This window comes from Chrysemys picta, chromosome 7, assembly GCF_011386835.1.
Source record: "Chrysemys picta bellii isolate R12L10 chromosome 7, ASM1138683v2, whole genome shotgun sequence".
NCBI classification, from domain to species: Eukaryota; Metazoa; Chordata; order Testudines; family Emydidae; genus Chrysemys; species Chrysemys picta.
In genome coordinates this window covers 10,787,362-10,807,764 of record NC_088797.1, presented here as the reverse complement: position 1 = coordinate 10,807,764, position 20,403 = coordinate 10,787,362, and the positions used below count along the sequence as shown (strand labels likewise).

The 20,403-nt window shown below is 45.2% G+C and overlaps 1 protein-coding gene across 14 annotated transcripts in view; it reads left to right on the top strand.

The window, feature by feature from the left end:
• SHQ1 (SHQ1, H/ACA ribonucleoprotein assembly factor) overlaps positions 1 to 20,403 on the top strand; it is a 116,084-nt gene that overhangs the window by 62,945 nt on the left and 32,736 nt on the right. For 8 of the 14 annotated variants that reach the window (XR_010589017.1, XM_065550779.1, XM_065550782.1 and 5 more), the window contains one exon: positions 4,554 to 4,674. Coding sequence is in view for 13 of the 14 variants with exons in the window: in XM_065550779.1 (XP_065406851.1) it covers positions 4,554 to 4,674 (121 nt within the window). In the remaining variant the exon portion in view is untranslated. Of the gene's footprint in view, positions 1 to 4,553; positions 4,675 to 18,276; positions 18,346 to 20,403 lie in introns of all 14 variants that reach the window. The other 6 variants (XM_042849929.2, XM_042849933.2, XM_042849931.2 and 3 more) reach the window with 1 other exon arrangement.

Sequence of the window (20,403 nt, the reverse complement as noted above, 5' to 3'; positions counted from 1 at the left end):
ACTGCAGAGTTAGGCTTCAAGGTCAATAAGGAATTGAGTGGCGGTGGGCTTGCACCTCCCTATATGCCCTTGTCAGAGCATGAGGCAACGCTCTGCACAGCCGTGGGCCTGCCGACACTACTTTGCAGTCTGTGATAGAGAGCACAGATCAGAGTTCAGGAACCTACTCAGGGCACTCATTCTCTGAGGAAAGAATTGACTGAAAGACCTTAATTAACAGGCTCTGGAGGGAGTTAAATTTACCTGGCGGGTTGCTGTAATGAATGCACTTTAGGTATGGATAGGAGAACAGGCTCCAACAAGTCCCCTTTTTCTCTCCCCAAAAATGCAAAAGAAAAGTGGGATTGTGGAACAAGAAAGCTGTTAGAAATAAATTAGATTGGAGGTGACGGGCAAGAAATGAACATACAAAGCAAATTTTTTCTTTCACACTGGAGGAAACTCTGTTGAAGTCTGGACTGTAACTAAAAGCAAAATATTCAAGGGAGGAGAAAAGACAAACACCCACCAGAGGGGAGAAATATTAATAGGTTAATTTAAGGTTATATATTTTAATTGAGTTTCTTCTTTGAGTACTGTTCCTATGGGTTCTCCACATCATGATGTGCGTCTGCCTGTGCACACTTGATCTGCAATTTTTGCCAGCAGTGTCTGTGGGGTCTGCCTTTGCGCCATGAAAATTCTCATGTTCTGGTACAAGAATATATAGGGAGGGTGGGACTTGCTGCCACACTCTAGTTCCTTTTCAACCATCTGTGGCTGGAAACAGAGCATTGTGGTGTCAGTTAGCTAGCTACACAGCTTGCTACCTCTTCCCCTTAAACTTTTATTTTCTTTATTTTATGGGCGGGGGGTAAGTAAGTTTGTACTTTTTTGGGATGGGATTTCTCTCTTCCCTTCATCATTTGCCCAGTCTGAGCCCTTGTGTTTTGGGGTTTTTTTGTTTTGTTTTGGGCCTTTCTGTGTCAGATAGTTAAGCCGCCTTGGCTTCCTGGGACGACTCGCATCCCTTTCAAATGTAAGGGTATGTCTACACTGGCAAGTTTCTGCGCCACAAGTTGTATCACTTTTATTAAAACGCTGGAATTAAACCGCTGTTGCATGTCCATACTGTGCTTCTTGTGATGTTGGAGCACATCCACATGAGCAGCTCTTGCAATGGCAAAGACAGCAGTGCAGTGTGATAGCTATCCCACTGTGCAACTGGCTGCAGGGTGCTTTGGGAAGGGTTTGCAATGCGCGCACACGCACACACACATCCCTGCCTCTATGTTCAACAGCAGGAGCATTCCACCTTAATGGTTTGCTTTGTGTCCTGGAGCAGATCAGCACAGCACGCAATGGCTGTCAGAAACCGTGCTTTGAAGGGGGAGGGATGCATGTCTCCAGGGCAGCCGAGTTCAAAACAATGAGCAGAGTGGTCACTTGAGGCATTATGGGACAGCTCCGGAGGCCAATTACAGCGCCGAACGCAATCAAGTGCCTACCCTGGGAATAGAGCACTGGAGCCTCTGTGGAAATACCCTTACGACTCTCATCGAGGCGGTTCTTTTGCAGTGCTGCAACTGAGGAGTTTCTGCAAACAGAGTGGCTTGGCAGTGTGTACACATCTGCAGTTTGAGCGCAAAAGCTGCTTTACTGTGCCGAAACTTGCCAATGTAGACAAGGCCTTAGATCTGTTCAGGGTTTAAAAGCAGCTCTAAGAAATTGAGGGAGGACAGACTTAAACGCCTGTTGGTTGAGTGAGTGCTCTGAGACCCATGGGGTACAATTCACTCCCTGTACCTTGGACCTGGTTGCTCACAGACCCCTGGTGACCATGTCAGTTGCAATGGTAAGCAAAGACCCTGAGGGCCCTTCAGAACCATCCAGACCCTCAGAGGGTGGGATAGCTCAGTGGTTTGAGCATTGGCCTGCTAAACCCAGGGTTGTGAGTTCAATCCTTGAGGGGGCCACTTAGGGATCTAGGGCAAAATTGGTACTTGGTCCTGCTAGTGAAGTCGGGGCTGGGCTCGATGACCTTTCAAGGATATCTCCAATTTAATTTAGAAGAAAAGGCCACATTCTCCAGAACAGGCTAAGAGAAGGGGAAAGTTACCCCCTCGGTCTGGATCTCAGGAGACCTTGCATCCTGGTTCCACTGAGGCTCCGATCATCTCGTACTGAGACTAGAGCATTGGCTAAGAAAACCATGCTGCATACTGAAAAGCCATCAGGTAAACAACTTAGAACAGCACTAGCATCAAAGCCACAAGGTCTCTAGAGCCACACCAAAATCATTCAGTGCCATCTTCTATAACCAGATGAGAAGGGCACACCACTTGCCCTTCAGTACCCTCTCCAGTACCGCTCAACATAAGGGCTCGTGAAGCTTGAGTCCCCGGTACCATCCAAGCTGCTATTCAGGGATGATCTTTGAATCCTGGAAAGACCTGAAACGATTTTACAAACTATTCAAAATTTTCATCTTTCATTGAACACCTGCCTCAGGATCAGAGGGAACAATTTCATGCCTCCATAAGAGAAGGGCAGACAATTGCCAAGATGTCTCTTCGGGCTTCTCTCAGTGCTGCTGATACAGCTGCACGTTCCATGGATAGGGCAGTAATCATGCCCCAAGTTTCTTGGCTACCTCTGACTTCCCCTGTCAGGTATAGAATACAATCAAAGACCTTCTCTTTGGGGGAGGGCACGTTATATAGTGATTCTTCATATTCTTACGCTCCCAGGCAACACTACAATCTTTGGGCATCTATACATCCCAGACAAGGAGAAAATACAGTAGATTGCAGATGCCTCAATGTCTTGCCCAGGCCACTGCCAGCCCTGAGAACTGCTGATCTCTTACTCGTGTGCAGTCACACAATGTATTCCTTCTTTTTCTTTTTGCCAGTGTAAACAATATGCGACTTGAAGGACCGTGTGATGAAAATGAAATCCGTGACAACATCCATTTGCGTCGTAACTAAACAGAATAGAACTGTAACAAAGTGTACTTCCCCTTCCTCGTCCCTTAGTGTACTGGATGGCTCCTGACTTTGTGAAATCATTGCAGCAATGTATAAATTGGGTATGAAATGAAAATTCTCCTTTCTATCTAGTGTACCAGGACACTGGACAAATGCTATGGAATCATTAAGTTGATGTGCTGTTTGCTGCAGCAGGGAACCAGTCAGAAAAGCAACCAAACCCCCATGAATATCAGTGAAGTAGAATCAAGGGATAGGAGGGCATTAGAGAGAGAGACTCTCAAACCCAGTTTGCCCCCATCTTTTATGTGTCATGAGAACTTTTAAAACCTGTTTTATACTCTTTTATTGTTGTTGCTAACTGCAAACTGTTCTGGTTGGCAGTTTGACAGCTAAACAAGGTTTTCACTTACATTGTCATTTTTTAAAGAAAACGGATCTTCTTTGCAAGTCGGAATAGTCTGTCTTCACAGATGTTAAGGATGATAAAGTTTAGAAGTTATAGTTCAGCCCCATGCTTGTGCGTCTTAATTTTTATCTGATACTCTCTCTAGTTTTCTGTTTGACTAGTTCCCTTCCAGTGCAGCATTTCTCCAGCTTCTCCCCACCCTCCACTGTACAACTTCTCCTTCCTCGTTCCCCTCCCCTCCGGGTAGACACACTCAGACTAGCGCTCTTCTGTGCAGAGGTACTTCTCTGATAAAATCTTTGGTTGGACAGCAGGGGGAGTTCTACAAGAGAGCAACTCAGATCTTAATTTTTTATTTAAAGTGTAACCTTGCCAAGTTAAGATTAAATAATGTAGGAGGAGCTCACCCCAGCAGAGGGGGCTGGTAGACTCCCTCTGCACACTTGATATTTTTTATTAGCCATACTTGTTTTCACTGTCTAAAAAAACCCTATTTTAAAAATATTCTCACTAGCACTTAAGCCTTAGTGGTTTTGAGGCTTTTGAAAAAAGGGTGCAAGGAAGTGCTAAGTAATTAGGAAATGTTTGTAGCTAAACATCTGCTTTGCAGAAATGGTGACATATGAAAGAAAAATGAAGCAGAACAGGTCTCTTCTGGTTGTGAAATAAGAAAATGTATTTCTGCTGCCAAATAGTCATCTTTCAGAGATTTATCCAATGTTTTTAAAAATGGGATTTTTTTTTTAGTTATTAGGAATGTTTGATTTATTTTTTATCCCAGACATTTGAGCTGCCAACCAGTCTGTCACTAACAGCAGCAGGAAACAGTCTAATGAATTCTAAGACTCCGATCCTGCAACGAACTCTAAATGGGCACGCTTTCATTGACTTCAGCAAGGCTCAGTGTATGCAAAGGAGTCCAATGGAAGATAACTTGTGCAATTGGGACCTAAATCTCTCCTCCCTTTATTTTGTTTTTTAAATGAGAGGGAATGGGAGAATTCCAATCAAATGATCGAGGCACTAACTCAACATAATAAGGTAGTAAGATTGCGCCAAACCTGCCATATATATAAAGTGTTGCAGTGAAATGTTTATTAAGGTGTCAAGTGTAAAATTGTAATGTTTTAGTTTTCATTTATTTATTTTTCAAAAAGCATAAATGTTTTTTCCAGGTAAAAGTGCTGTTTTGAAATGTCTGTTGGACATTCACAAGATTTTTCGAGAAAATGACCCTGCCTACATCCTTAATGATCTCTACATTACGGACTACTGTATTTGGATTCAAAAAACCAAGTAAGTTTTAAATCAGTTGCTATTCTGAGAGAGTTTTTAGCATATTGTATCCAGGAACAAGTGTTGATAATTTGTAAACTTCTCAAAATGGAAAAAAAAATCCTTCCTTAAAATCATAAATGGAAATCTGTTCAATCTTTCACTTATTAAACTTACCTAACATGCTATTCATGCAAGACAAAAGAAGGCATTTTATTTTTTTAGTAATGTTGGTAGTAGTAGAAGAATGGAAGGTTTGCTTTTAAATAAAAATATAAATTCCATTTGTTTGCAGACTGCTAAAACATAAAGGAGGTGAAACTTTATAGGAGTGTTCATGTAACGGCACAGAAATCAAGAAACTTTTTCAAGGCATTAAAATGATTAAAAAACATTCATGTAATATTTGAAAAGTTTGTGGCAACTCACAAATCCTGAATTTGGATGTCTTGAGCTAACGACACACACAAAATATTTCATCTGCACAGAACAGCTGACTTAGGCATTTTACATTTACTGGTTGTACTAATTGGTTTCAGCACCTAGAATGAGGATTGTAGCACAGATCCAGCTGAATAAGTGCAGTCTACACCAGTTTCTTCCTGGGGTAGATAGGAAGCTGCGATGGATGGTTCAGCTGGTTCTCCACCTGTCAATGCCGTGTTTTGCTTCTTACTCCAAGCAGCAATGTAGGGTACAGGAACCTCAGTAGCTCCAGAATGCCCTGGTACAGTCATGGTTGTAAAATGTACTGCATGTGGATGTGTTAAAACTGCTCTGGGAATATCTTGCTGCTGAGGGCATGGTAATTGATATACAGTATAATATAGTATCATCCTGATATGGCTTGATGGTCTGTAAGCAGCCTCTAAATCTTAGTCCGTAATTTAACACCGAGAGAGTCACAAGAAATTGTGAATCCTTTAAATCCACCAGTCACAAAAAGCAGATTATATTGGATGACATGACCAAAAAAATTTCAGAGCAAGTATTGGGGCAGGAAGGGAAATACGAAAGAGAATTTTTTATTTTGTATAAAATATGGATCCAACTTAAATAGGCTAATATTAAGGCCTTGTCTACACTTACCTCCGGGTCCGGCGGCAGGCAATCGACGTTCTGGGATCGATCCCGGAAGCGCTCGCCGTCGACGCCGGTACTCCAGCTCGGCGAGAGGAGTACGCGGCATCGACGGGGGAGCCTCCCTGCCGCGTGTGGACCCGCGGTAAGTTCGGACTAAGGTACTTCGAATTCAGCTACGTTATTAACGTAGCTGAATTTGCGTACCTTAGTCCGAAGTGGGGGGGTTAGTGTGGACCAGGCCTAAGTAATGGCACATCTGAGTTCTGAGGGTGTGTGTTTTGTATTAAAACATGTAGTTTGACATCACCAGAATGTCTCAATGAATAATAGTCCTGCAATTTACCACTGCCTGTTACTAAATGCTGTGTATTACTTGATTGTTTGTTCATTTGCTCTTCAGTATATTTTTTTAAATGATTAATTTTGCTCCCACTATGAAGAGTGGGGAAAAAAAATCTATTACAGTATAAAAGACTGTTTAATCCCAGTATAGCAAAATACTGCTAATTCAGTCAGTTTTCACTTCTTTGATTAGGCCAGTTTAGGCCAGTAGCCTAAAGAGAGCCACTGGAGAATTCATAAGCAGACTGAAGCTTTAGTGGAGAAAGTACAGTAAATGAAGACAGAGGTCTTTTCATGCATCTCTCACGAAGAAATGAGTCCTAGGAGAGAAGTATTGCTGCTGTCCACGTCAGTGAATATAACATCTAGCAAGCCAGTCATTGGAACTTAGCCTTTCTTCAAATGCAGTGGAGGAAAATGTAGGGTTGATATAAGGGACTGATGGATTAATACATTTACTGCAAGACACATACATTAGGTACCAGTTAAGCAGAACTGACATCCTCGGGAAAGAGGCAATTAAGCTATCTTACGGTCATAATGATATGGCACAATAGTTGCCTGTCATTAGGAGAGCAAGAGACAGAGACAGAGAAACTGCAGAATCAATCTCCTATTTTTAGGCCCCGAATCAGGAAAGCATTTAATCATGTGCTTATGTCCTTTTCTATTCAGGATAACACTGAACCATAAGCTTGAAATTAAGCACGTGCTTAAGTGCTGGCCTGAACAGAGATCTTTTCTTGAATCAGAGCCTTAATGTTTTCCACTAATAAATGTTGTAGGAAATTGTTAGGTTCACATATGATTTCAAATAATATATAGGGGAATCAAAAATAGGCAATGGCTGGTCTGCTAACAACGGGGGGGGGGGGGGGCACATCTTAATAGAATGATCACATGAGCCCCCTGTACTCTCATGCATGGTCACATAGCATCCCTGTGGCAGCTGCTGCAATTGCTTACCTTAAAAGGGTATATGGGGGTGGGGAGGGAGGGTGGGAATATTTAGGTATTTATAGCTATCTTTAATGAAGTATTTCATTCTTTTTGAAATCGGTTGATGAAACTCTACTTTTGGTCTTCATTTTATTGTTTGGTCATACCTGTTCTTTGCTCCTCTGAACACGCGACTAAAATGCTTTGTTCCCTTCTTCCCTGGGTGTTCCTCTGCTCTTGTGGCTGGCAGCATCAGCCCCACTGATGGTTCAAAGTCTATGAAAGCAGGTCCTGTTTTCTTGCCTCAGATTTGTAAGCAACCCGTAATAGAGGCTGAGCCCCTTTTGTTTCCATCTGCTTTTACAGAACTCTTCTGGTTCCTTTTTGCAATGAAAAACTTGGATACTTGTGAAAGCAGAGACACCTCCATTAGTTCTCCCTGGGGCTGCACCAGCAGACAACAGTTTGGGAGCCCCTGGTTTAGGACAATTTTATATATTAGTGCACTTTCGAATCCTAGATTAGAAGAGTGCCTTGGAGTTCTGATTACACAAGGCTTCCAGTTTAAGGCCTTGTCCACAGTACAGTTGTGTATTTGTAACCAGTTATTGACAGACTCATCTGACCCAGTCAGAACACAGTTTGAATTATGTCCACAATGCAGCTTTTCTGATTCAGAGCTGGAGATAAATATGCTTCACATCTCTGCCTACCAGGCACTCTGCTTATGTTTGCATCAGTGATTTCTGGGGAAAAAAAACCCCTGCCTCCAGCGAGCGGGAGACTTGTTTGTGTTTAACTGAATGTCAGATCCCTGACACCATCAGCCTGTTTGCCACCCAAACAGTCTTCTCTGGGCTATGCCAGCCCTTATTTTGCCTTGAAGATTAACAATAGGTGCACCACAGTCCCTGAGCCCCTTTGAAGCATTCCACTCTAGTGGCCAGCCTCTTCTCCACCAAAAGTCATAGATATACCAGATTTGCTGTGCCCATGGGAACAGTGTATACCAGTTGTCTCCAACCTTTTTACGCCCAAGATCACTTTTTGAATTTAAGGGCAATCCAGGATCTACCCAGCTCTTCACCGAGGCCTCACCCCTTCCCCAAAGCCCCACCTTGCTCACTCCATTCCCCCCTCTCTCCGTTACTTGCTCTCCCCACCAGGCAGGGGCAGAGAGTTGGGGTTTGGGAGGGAGGGGAGTGCTGGCTCTGGGATGGGGACGAGGGGTCTGCAGTGTGGGAGGGGGCTCTGGGCTGAGCCTGGGGCAGGGGGTTGGGGTTCAGGAGGGCTTGTGTGCTCTGGGAGGGAGTTTGGGTGCAGGAGGGGGCTTCAGGCTGAGTCAGAGTGTTGGGATGCAGTAGGGGATATGGGGTGCTGGCTCTGGGATGGGGCTCAGGGCTGGGGCAGGGGCTTGGGATACAGGAGGGGGGTATGGGCAGTGGCTCCGTGAGGCTGCAGGTTGGGTGGTGGAAGAGAAATGCTTGTGTATGATTTTAAACACAGTGATGTGGTCATAGTTGAAAGCAAATGAGCTGTTGAACAAAATGGTGATATATAGGTAGTTGATAACCGTCTGATTTGGTGAATATCATCTGATTATTTTGCTTATATTAGAGGTGGTTCTTTGCTGATCCTGTGTATTCCACTGTGGGTACACACCTGTCCCGGGATGGCACCAAGCCTGAAGCTGCTGTTCTCCTGGAGTTCATCATACATAGTTCTGATGGCACCTCCCCTAGCAGTGGAGCCTACATTCTTCTTTTCAGGGGAGTTGGATTTTATTGAACTGGGCTCACCTCCTCAGGGACAAGATCTAAGCCCAACCAGAGGGTCCAGAATTTCTTGGGTGCCTTTGCAATTCTACAAGGCTGAGTCCATGTGAGACTGCCATGAGGACTTCCCCAACCAGTATTTGACCCCTCACACTGGCCTTATTGGTGACTTTGGGGCCCAATAGAAACCATGAAGAATCTGTACAATCCCCTCAAGTATCATTGTGTCATTCCCCTCCCAGAGAGGAACCCAAACTTCCTCAAGAGGCTATGCAGGAGGAAAGAAGGAAAAAGAACCAGAACCAATGGTACCGGCGATCCCACCAAGAACGTTTTCATTTTCTCATGACAAGGAGGTGGCTCCAGCCACACCTTCTCCACCTGATGACAACAAGCAGTTTCAAGATCTACCAAGGAGGGTGGCAGATGCATTCCATTTCCCCCTCAGGGGAGGTCTAAGAGACACCTCAGAGCTCCTGGATATTCTAAAGAGTGCTGTGCCTAATAAAATACCACACCTCATTAGTGATGCTATTCTGGAGCCTGCCAGAGCTGTCTGGCACACATCAGCAGCATGTGCCCCCATGCCTAAGGGGCAGAAAAGAAATATTCCATACCAGCCAAGGGAGCAGAATATTTATTTACATGCCCTGTTCTAAACTCTTCAGGTTTGCATGCTGTTACAGAGCGAAGTAGACAATATCAGTAACGGTTTCTTTCTAACAAGGAGGCTAAATGACTAGATCTCCTTGGGAGAAAAATCTTCACCTCAATCATCCAACAATTCAGAACATCAAATTATCAAGTGTTGCTTTCTAAATATGCCTATTAATTACTCAAAATTAACTGAATTTGCAAACAAATTCCACAAAAGAATAGTGAACAGTTCAAACTATTATTGGGGAATGTGAAGCTGATTGCCAAATCCTCCCTCCAGACTATGGCTGATGCAGCTGACAGAGCCTCCTGTTCAGTGGCTACGATAATCATCATGCATAGAGAGTATCAGAGGGGTAGCCGTGTTAGTCTGAATCTGTAAAAAGCAACAGAGGGTCCTGTGGCACCTTTGAGACTAACAAAAGTACTGGGAGCATAAGCTTTCGTGGGTAAGAACCTCACTTCTTCAGATGCAAGTAATGGAAATCTCCAGAGGCAGGTATATATCAGTGTGGAGATAACGAGGTTAGTTCAATCAGGGAGGGTGAGGTGCTCTGCTAGCAGTTGAGGTGTGAACACCAAGGGAGGAGAAACTGTTTCTGTAGTTGGATAGCCATTCACAGTCTTTGTTTAATCCTGATCTGATGGTGTCAAATTTACAAATGAACTGGAGCTCAGCAGTTTCTCTTTGGAGTCTGGTCCTGAAGTTTTTTTGCTGTAAGATGGCTACCTTTACAGCTGCTATTGTGTGGCCAGGGAGGTTGAAGTGTTCTCCTACAGGTTTTTGTATATTGCCATTCCTGATATCTGACTTGTGTCCATTTATCCTCTTGCGTAGTGACTGTCCAGTTTGGCCAATGTACATAGCAGAGGGGCATTGCTGGCATATGATGGCATATATAACATTGGTGGAAGTGCAGGTGAATGAGCCGGTGATGTTGTAGCTGATCTGGTTAGGTCCAGTGATGGTGTTGCTGGTGTAGATATGTGGGCAGAGTTGGCATCGAGGTTTGTTGCATGGGTTAGTTCCTGAGTTAGAGTTGTTAAGATGCGATGCGTGGTTGCTGGTGAGAATATGCTTAAGGTTGGCAGGTTGTCTGTGGGCGAGGACTGGCCTGCCTCCCAAGGTCTGTGAAAGTGAGGGATCATTGTCCAGGATGGGTTGTAGATCACTGATGATGCGTTGGAGGGGTTTAAGCTGAGGACTGTAGGTGATGGCCAGTGGAGTTCTGTTGTTTTCTCTTCTGGGCCTGTCTTGTAGCAGGAGGCTTCTGGGTACACGTCTGGCTCTGTTAATGTGGCCATCGCTTATTTGTACGGTGGTGTCCAGGAAGTGGACCTCCCGTGTAGATTGGTCCAGGCTGAGGTTGATGGTGGGGTGGAAGCTGTTGAAAGCATGGTGGAATTCTTCCAGGGTCTCCTTCCCATGGGTCCAGATGATGAAGATGTCATCAATATAGCGTAGGTAGAGAAGGGGCATGAGTGGACGAGAGCTGAGGAAGCATTGTTCCAGGTCAGCCATAAAAATGTTGGCATATTGTAGGGCCATGCGGGTGCCCATAGCGGTGCCACTGGTCTGGAGGTATATATTGTCACCAAATTTGAAATAATTGTGCGTGAGGATAAAGTCACAGAGCTCAGCAATAAGTTGTGCTGTGTCAGCATCAGGGATACTGTTCCTGACAGCTTGTATTCCATCTGTATGTGGGATGTTAGTGTAGAGAGCCTCTACATCCATGGTGGCTAGGATGGTGTTTTCTGGGAGGTCACCAATGCATTGTAGTTTTCTCAGGAAATCTGTGGTGTCACGGAGATAGCTGGGAGTGCTGGTGGCGTAGGGTCTGAGTAGGGAGTCCACATATCCAGACAGTCCTTCAGTGAGAGTGCCAATGCCTGAGCTGATGGGGCGTCCAGGATTTCCAGGTTTGTGGATCTTAGGTAGGAGATAGAATAACCCCGGTCGGGGCTCTAAGGGTATGTTGATTTGTTCCTGTGTTAGTGTAGGGAGTGTCCTGAGTAGATGGTGCAGTTTCTTAGTGTATTCCTCAGTGGGATCTGAGGGAAGCGGCCTGTAGAATTTGGTATTGGAGAGTTGTCTGGCAGCCTCCTTCTGGTAGTCAGACCTGTTCATGATGACAACAGCACCTCCTAATGCATAGAGAGTTCTGGTTCCACTTATCAGGATTCCCCAGGGATGGTCAGGCCATAGCAGACGACTTTGAAGGACTCAAGGGCTACCCTTCATACCCTGGGGATATACACCCCAGTTTTCTAAAGGAAATTCCATAGGCCACAAACATAAAAACCCAGGCTGCCACCTCAACTCTTTAATGATCAGAGAGGATACAAAATCACCACAAAAAAGAGAGAGAACACAGAGAACCAAGCATAACACTCTGCTTCCTCCTTCCTTCCAACCACCGCATCCTGCTAAAAAGTTCTTTTGATGGTATCTTTGAGAGCTGTGAATCCATCCAGATGTCGCATCCTTCATCTGAGAACCCAAATACTCAATTTGGTGGCTGCCTAACCCACTTCTCCCACATGTGGTAGACAATAACAGTGGTCAAATTGGGTACTTGACATCATTCACTCCAGCTGTCTCATAGAATTCACTTCCTTTCTCCTTCCAAAGCTGCCTTCCCTCTTCAAGATCACTTTTCAAGAGAGGTTGCCCAGTCAAGAAGTAGACTCCTCTTGGGAGTCATAGAGCTGGAATCCCTCAACACCAAGGGAAGAGATTCTATTCACAATATTTTCTCGTCCTCAAAGAGAAGGGAGGATGGAGACCCATCTTGGCTCTCAGACAGCTCAGTGTTCTTTATCCACAAAACGATGTCCAGAATGGTCACGCTACCATCAATAATTCCATCTATGAACAGAAATGATTGACTCACAGCTCTTAATCTGAAGGGTGCCTACTTTCGTATAGACATACACCTCTTACACAGGAGATTCTCATGTTCATAGTGGGCAAGAACCATTACCAGTAGAGAATGCTCCCTTTCAGCCTCACCACAGAACCAGAGGTATTTACAAAGATAGTCTCCGAGGTAGTAGCACACTTTGCAAGGGGTCTTCAGTTTTTCCGTACATGAATGATTGGCCATTGATGGGGGAAGTCATAACAAGAAGTAGCGATAACAGCTTCTTCCCTAATCAACTTCCTGGCATCTTTAGGAATCAGTGTGAACACAGAAAAGTCTGTTTTAGCTCCCACACAGACTGGAGTTTATTGGCGCAGCCTTGGACTTTGTTACCACCAAAACATATCTCCCTCATGACCCATTTCAAAAGAATCTTGTCCACAGACAGTTGTCTGCTTATGCCTGGTCCTTGTAGGTCACGTGGCATCTTGCACTTGTGTCCTCTTTCATGATACTTCTCTGTTGCCTACAACCTTGGCTATGCACAATCTGTGTGCCAAGCAGACGTGGCATAGACAAATTAATTACACTCCTTCTGGGGCGTAAGACTGGGCTTTGGGATACATCTACACTGCGCACTCCTTGTGGTGGCATGTAGCGTACCTACACTGCACACTTCCCTAGCACGAGTATAAATAGCAGTGCATATGGTGAGGCACTGATCAGGCAAGTCAAGACATGCCTGAATGCACCCATGAATTGCCTCCCCTGTCTACATTGCTATTTGTTCCTCTGCCTCCCCACTGCTGGGATCTTTCCACACTGTGGGGAAAGGCTCTGGTAGCTCCCTGCTGCTAGAGCCTTTCCCTGATGCAAGGAAAGATTCTGGCAGCGGGGAAAGGCTCCTGGCAGCTCTCTGCTACCGGGGCTTGTTCCTGCTGCCTCCCCCCTGCCAGAGGCCTTTCACTGATGCATGTAGCTACACATTGCAGTGTGGAAGTAATTTAGCTTTTCACTGTGGCATGTAGCTACACGTACCCTACACGGCTCTGCCAGAGGCGTACAGTGTAGCCATGACCTGATTGGACAGATAGAGACCATATATGTGTTGGAGTTCCATTTTCTCCCCCTTCACCCGGGAGAGCCCTGATTGTGAAATCTCTTTGTTGGGATGGGGTGCCCATTTGGATGAGCAGACCATACAAGAAACATGGACTTCCCAGAAGTCCAGGATACACATAAACCTCTTAGAGCAGAAAACAGCTTGAGAAGCCTGCAAACATTTTCTACTACACCTCTACCTCGATATAACGCTGTCCTCGGCAGCCAAAAAATCTTACCACGTTATAGGTGAAACCGCGTTATATTGAACTTGCTTTGATCTGCCGGAGTGCGCAGCCCCGCCCCCCTCTCCCCCCGGAGCACTGCTTTACCGCATTATATCCGAATATGTGTTAAATTGGGTCATGTTATATTGAGGTAGCGGTGTACTAATACAAAATCATGTTCAGGTGATGTTGAACTATGTGACAACAGTGTTCTACGTTAGCAAACAATGGGGTTTAGAATCCCCCCCGCCTTTGTATAGAAGCGTTAACATGTGGAGCTGGTGTATTCACCACCAGATTACTCCCTGAGCAGTGCACTTCACAAGAGAACACAGTACACTAGCAGATAGCCTCAGCAGGCACTCTGTCACAGATCACATGTGGGAACTCCATGACTTCGTGGTCCAGAGCATTTTCCAGCTATGGGGAATTCTGTCTTGCAACCTGTGCATCCCCAGGGAGCAAAAAATGAATAATATACTGCTCCAGGGCAGCTTGAGGTCAGGACTCTGTGGGAGAGGCACTCCTAATCCTGTGGTCAGGACCCGTAGTGTATGCATTCCCACCCATTCCATTTTATGTCGGGTTCTGAGGAAGAATCCAGCAGGATGGAGTGGTGGTGATCCTGATTGTGCCCCAATTTTTTTAGTCTCCCCGTCCCATACAGTTGTCAGCATGTTCGCCAATGACAATCTAGTCCTTCCGATCCAGGGCAAAGGCAAAGGCAGGCATCCCAATCCAGATTTCCTCCATCTCACTACATATTTGTATGGGCATCAGCACTAGAGAAGGACGTGTTCAGAAGTTGTCCAGAACATTCTCAATAATAGTAGGAAGAAGTCCACTAGAAAATGCTACACTGCCAAGTGGAACAGATTCTCCATCTGATGCCAACATCATCTGTCAGCTCTAAAGGACTCTGACATCCCTACCATCCAAGGCTATTTACTCTCCTTAAAGGCATCAGGTCTGTCCATCAGTTCTATTCGGATACACCTATCAGCCATTAGCAGTCACCTGCCCATTGACAACAGCTTAATTTTCACCCATTCAGTGACTGCATGGTTTCTGAGAGGCCTAATCAGGACTTTCCCATAGGTGGCAAAACCCACTCGGGTATGGGATCTCAATGTAGTTCTTTCTGTGTTAATAGGGTCTCTGTTTGGGCCCTTAGCTATCTGCTCGCTGATGTACCTATCAGTGAAGGTTTCCTTTCCATCACCTCAGCTAGAAGGGTAGGGAGCTGAGGGCCCATATGGGTGATCACTGTATACAGTTTTCTATAATGATAATGTTTCTTTGAGACTGCACCCCAGATTTACCACCAAGATCATCTCAGATTCCTTTGAACCAAGCAATTCATTTATCTGCCCTTTTCCTGAAACCACATGTCAGCAATGACAAGAGACTTCATTCTCAGGATGTATGCTGAGCTTTGGCACTGTAACTACAGAGGACAAGACTGTTTAGGAAATTGCCTAGACTGTTTATGTCCCTGGCAGGATGGATGAAAGGAGAAGTGATTTTCTTTGCAGCGATTTTCCAAATGGATCTCAGGCTGTTGAAAGTTGGCAGATACCCCTCCTCCACAAGATGTGAGGGCTCACTTTGCCAGAGTCTAGGCATCCTTGGTTGTCTCTCTTGAGATGTTCCACTCACTGAATTCTGGAAAGCGGCAACCTAGGGCTTCGTCAATACCTTTACAAGATATGCATTGGTACAAGCATCCACAGCTGATGCATCTTTTGGCTTGTCAGCCCTGCAGTTGCCAGTGTGACCGAGATCCTTGCATCCTTCTCCTGTAATGAGCACTGCTGGTCAGTCACACACCGTGGAATATACTTAGGGACCACATATCTTGAAGAACTCCGGTTACAATAAGATAAGTAAACTCTCCTCCTTGAAGTGTTGGTCCCTATCTATATTTCACTATCTGCCTTCCTTCCCTCTGCTTAGGACCCTTCACTCATGATTCACAGTAGAGAAGGAATCAAAGAGTGGTCAGTCACTGCTGCCCCGTACGCCCTCAGTCCACAGCACGTGGAGAGGAAGGTAGGCATGGACCATGGTCACTGCTAGGAAAAATCTTTCAGACTCAGATGCATGGAGTGCATGTGTACCCACAATGAAATACAGATAGGGACCACACATCTCAAAGAACTCCAGTGACCATGAGATAGGTAACTTCTCTTTTCAGGCACTCCCATTTCAGAAGCATGTGGCGGTTACACATGTTACTTTTCTCTCATTAGATTGTCGTCTTAAACTTTATAGGAAAACCGTGTAAGGCATTAGCAGATGCAGCCTGGCAGATTATGCAATTCATAATTTTAAAGCAAGTTTTACCTGCCTAGGAGTTTTCTAATGAATGTCTTCAGGTTGCTTGTTAAATTAGTACTTAATGCAATTACTACATTGAATACAAAAACCACGAGGAGTCTGGTGGCACCTTAGAGACTAGCAGATTTATTTGGGCAACACTTATACCCAAATAAATCTGTTAGTCTTTAAGGTGCCACCAGACTCCTCGTTGTTTTTGAGGATGCAGACTAACATGGCTACCCCTCTGATACATTGAATACACTGTATTGTAAGTAACTTTTGGTTTTTAACTTTCCATTTGTTTACTGGGGAGGGAGCATATTACACAACAAAACAGAGGGAGAAATAAATGTTAACTTAGTCTTCAAAAACTACATAGAGAATAGTGGAGGCAGCTCATAGTAAACCTCGGCAGGTGGTGTCAACATTTATGTTGAAAAGCCAGATGCAGCCAGATGGAAAATTGCATCTTTAACCCCTGAGGTCATAATGGCATGTCATCACTTCATTTGATCCCCTGCTAAGTGAGCTTATCATCCACCCTGCTGTCATTCTTGTTATTACTTTTCATTTCCATAATAAAATTACATTTAATTTGTCTGGTGTGCTTGCTTTTTTTTTTTTTTTTTTTTGGGTCAGTGGTTTTACAAACTATGATGTAGATTAGGGAATGATGGCTGCCTATCCAAAGCTGACTAAAAGACCAATTTTTTCTCCCTTTCCCTCCAAAATAAAATCATTAGGTCTCTACTGTGAAGGACATAGGGGAATGGAGAGAGCAGAAGAGCTGTGGGGTAACAATTGTTTATCTGGGAGAGAGGGGGCTGCTAGGAGCAAAGGAGTCTTAAGTGTGGATGATGTAGGAGAAGAATGGGGCAGGAAGCACTGATGCTGAGAGAATATCCTGTGCATCAAGAGAAGAGACTCCTGCTCTGTGACCCACAGGAGTTTTGTCAGCTGTTGAAGCCAGGGAAGCACTAGTGGGTTTTTTTCTCACCTGCTCCTGCAGCCCTGATCTACTCTGTGGTCCCCCATCTAGCTCTTTCTGCTCCTCTAGGCCCCGGTGTTCCCCTTGCCAAAAGATTGCTCCCTGTCCACAGTCTTCCCCCATACCCTACTCTTTCACGTGTCCAGCTCCTAGGCCTTGGTGGGGTGGGGCTCACAAGCATAATACCCAGAGTACTTGGGTGGCCTGATGTGGGGCAATTCTGAGTTGGATAAAGAGCCTGGGGAGGGACACTGGGAGCTGGGATTGGGGAGTGAAACAGACAGAGGGATGACTGGAGGTCAGGGAGAAAGGCGAAAGAGATTGGATGAGGAGCCAGAAGGGAGAAACCGGAGCTGACTGGGCAAGGAGACTGGAGATAAGAAGTTGGGGTGGTGAGAAACTGGGACTGACTTGGCAAGGAGACTGGGACTATGGGGCAGAGAGGGCTTGTGAGAAAGATGGAGACTGTACCCAGGGCTGACGGGGAGTGGGGGGTGGGAAGCCGGTACAAATTACCGGGGCCCGGTGGTCCGGAAGGGGGCCCGGCTTCGTCGGCCCTGTTTAGCCAGTCCGCCCTTGCTGGGAGGCCCGAAAAAAATTTTTCACCGGGGCCCAAACCCACTCTCGGCGGCCCTGACTGTGACCCAGAAGGGGAGACTAGGGCTGGCTGGGCAAGGACACTGGGATGAGAAGCCTGAGGAATGGAGACTAGTACGAGATAGGCAAGGAGACTGGGACTGGGATGAGGAAAAAGGGATGAGGAACGACAGGACTGGGATAAGGAACAGGTTGGAGTGATGTGATAGAAAGATCAAGCCTAGGTGGAATAGGCGGAAGGGTCTGTTTCCACTAGAGCGCACTCTATTTCAGAGGTTGGAATGGAACCTAAGATTCTTAACATTCCTTTGCTGTCAGCAAATATCTGAACCCCACTGGCGAAGTGTATGTCTCATCTCCTACTAATGCTGGCCAAAATAGAAATTGACAGCCTACTAGTTACCCTGTTAGCTCAAGTGGCAGAGGTCTGACTGTTGAATTTGAAAGTTCCAACTCTGCTGAGGAACCTTATGTATGTCAATATGATGGAGATAGTTTTTCATATGTAAGTTTCTAGGTTTTTAAAAAAACAATGTTAAAAGAACATTAAGGTTTCAAAGTAAAACATTAGAAAGTTAGGAAATGCCAGAATTAAGGTTGCTTGTGCAACATTAATTTGGCCTTCAATGTGTGTGCACATTTTGCAATAGTCTTTAATTGCATGATCACATAATATATTTTCCACAGGATTCCTGCCACATTTTTTGTAATCTTCTACTTTATAGCTGTCTCACTGAACTTTATGTATGCAGTGGTGGTGTAGCCATGTTGATCCCAGGTATTCGAGAGACAAGGTAGGTGAGGTAATATCTTTTATTGGACCAACTCACTGAACTTTACTTAGTCCCAAACTTTATCATATCATCTGGAGCTGCTAAATTTTGTGCTGTTTTGTAATGTAAATATACTTCCATGAAGAAAGCAGGTTGAGACCAGCAAATTTATTTGACTTGAGACGAATACCCACATTAGAACTCACCATTGTTTGTATGCCTGTCATCTTTGTGTGGATACATAATAAACTTAAATCCCACTTGATTTGAAATTGTTCCTGGTAAACTACTTAGACCAGGGGTAGGCAACCTATGGCACGTGCGCCAAAGGCAGCACGCGAGCTGATTTTCAGTGGCATTCGTGCTGCATGGGTCCTGGCCACCGGTCTGGGGGGCTCTGCATTTTAATTTAATTTTAAATGAAGCTTCTTAAACATTTTAAAAACCTTATTTACTTTACATACAACAATAGTTTAGTTATATATTATAGACTTACAGAAAGAGATCTTCTAAAAACATTAAAATGTATTAGTGGCACGCAACACCTTAAATTTGAATAAATGAAGACTCGGCACACCACTTCTGAAAGGTTGCCGACCCCTGACTTAGAGTGATGTAGGCCCCTAGATAGGTATTTATTTTAACTTAACCCCACAAACACTTCCTGGTTGCATGGCATTGTTTATCTTGCACAAAGACTAGTACTTGCCGGTATCCATTTAACATCTCTTCATTAACGCCAAGACTATAACAGGGTTCAAAAAAGAACTAGATACGTTCATGAAGGATAGGTCCATCAATGGCTTTTTAGCCAGGATGGGCAGGGATGCTGTCCCTAGCCTCTGTTTGCTAGAAGCTGGGAATGGGCGAGAGGAGATGGATCACTTGATGATTACCTGTTCTGTTCATTCCCTCTGGGGCACCTGGCATTGGCGACTGTCAGAAGACAGGATACTGGGCTAGATGGAACTTTGGTCTGACCCAATATGGCCGTTCTTATGTTCTTCTGTTATCTTGCACAAAGACTAGTATTTGCCGATATCCATCTACATCTCTTCAGTAAGGACAGATGTAGACAAAAATACTTACTTAGTGGCCTTCTACCTTATCACCAGTTGCTTAGAAGTCATTCTTTTTTCATTACACTTTTGTAAAGAATTTATCCATAATTTAAAGCATAATAAATGTCTGAAAAGTTTTAAAGCTGAAGTCCCCTTTTCTAAGGCCTTGTCTACACTACGAGAGTAGTTCGATTTTACTTGCATCGAATTTTTGTAATCGATATTGCAAAGTCGAACGTGTGTGTCCACACTAAGGACAGTAATTCGACTTTGTGCGTCCACACTAACGGTGATAGCGTCGACATTCGAAGCGGTGCACTGTGGTCAGCTATCCCACAGTTCCCGCAGTCCCCTCTGCCCATTGGAATTCTGGGTGTAGCCGGCAATGCCTTCTGGGTAACAAAATGAGTCGAGGGTGCTTTTGGGAAACTGTCGTCATCCGTCCATCACTCCCGCCCTCCCTCCCTGAAAGCGCCGGCGGGAAAACAGTTCGTGCGCTTTTCCAGTCATTGACAGCGCGGACGCCACTGTACTCCGAGCATGGAGCCCGCTGCGACCATCGCTGCAGTTGTGGCCGCTCTCAACGTCTCGCAGCTTATCATAAAGGTTTCCCTGAGGCAGATGCAGAAAAGTCAGGCGAGGAGGCTACGGCACCGCGGTGATGTCCTGAAGTCTGAGAGTAGCACAGACCTGTCAGAAAGCAGGCGACCCAGCGCCGAGGACATCACAGTGGCAATGGGTCATGTTGATGCCGTGGAACGGCGATTCTGGGCACGGGAAACAAGCACTGAGTGGTGGGACCGCATAGTGCTGCAGGTCTGGGATGAATCCCAGTGGCTGCGAAACTTTCGCATGCAGAAGGGAACTTTCCTGGAACTTTGTGAGTTGCTGTCCCCTGCCCTGAAGCGCAGTGACACCCGGTTGCGAGCTGCACTGAGTGTACAGAAGCGAGTGGCCATAGCCCTCTGGAAGCTTGCAACGCCAGACAGCTACCGGTCAGTCGCGAACCAGTTTGGGG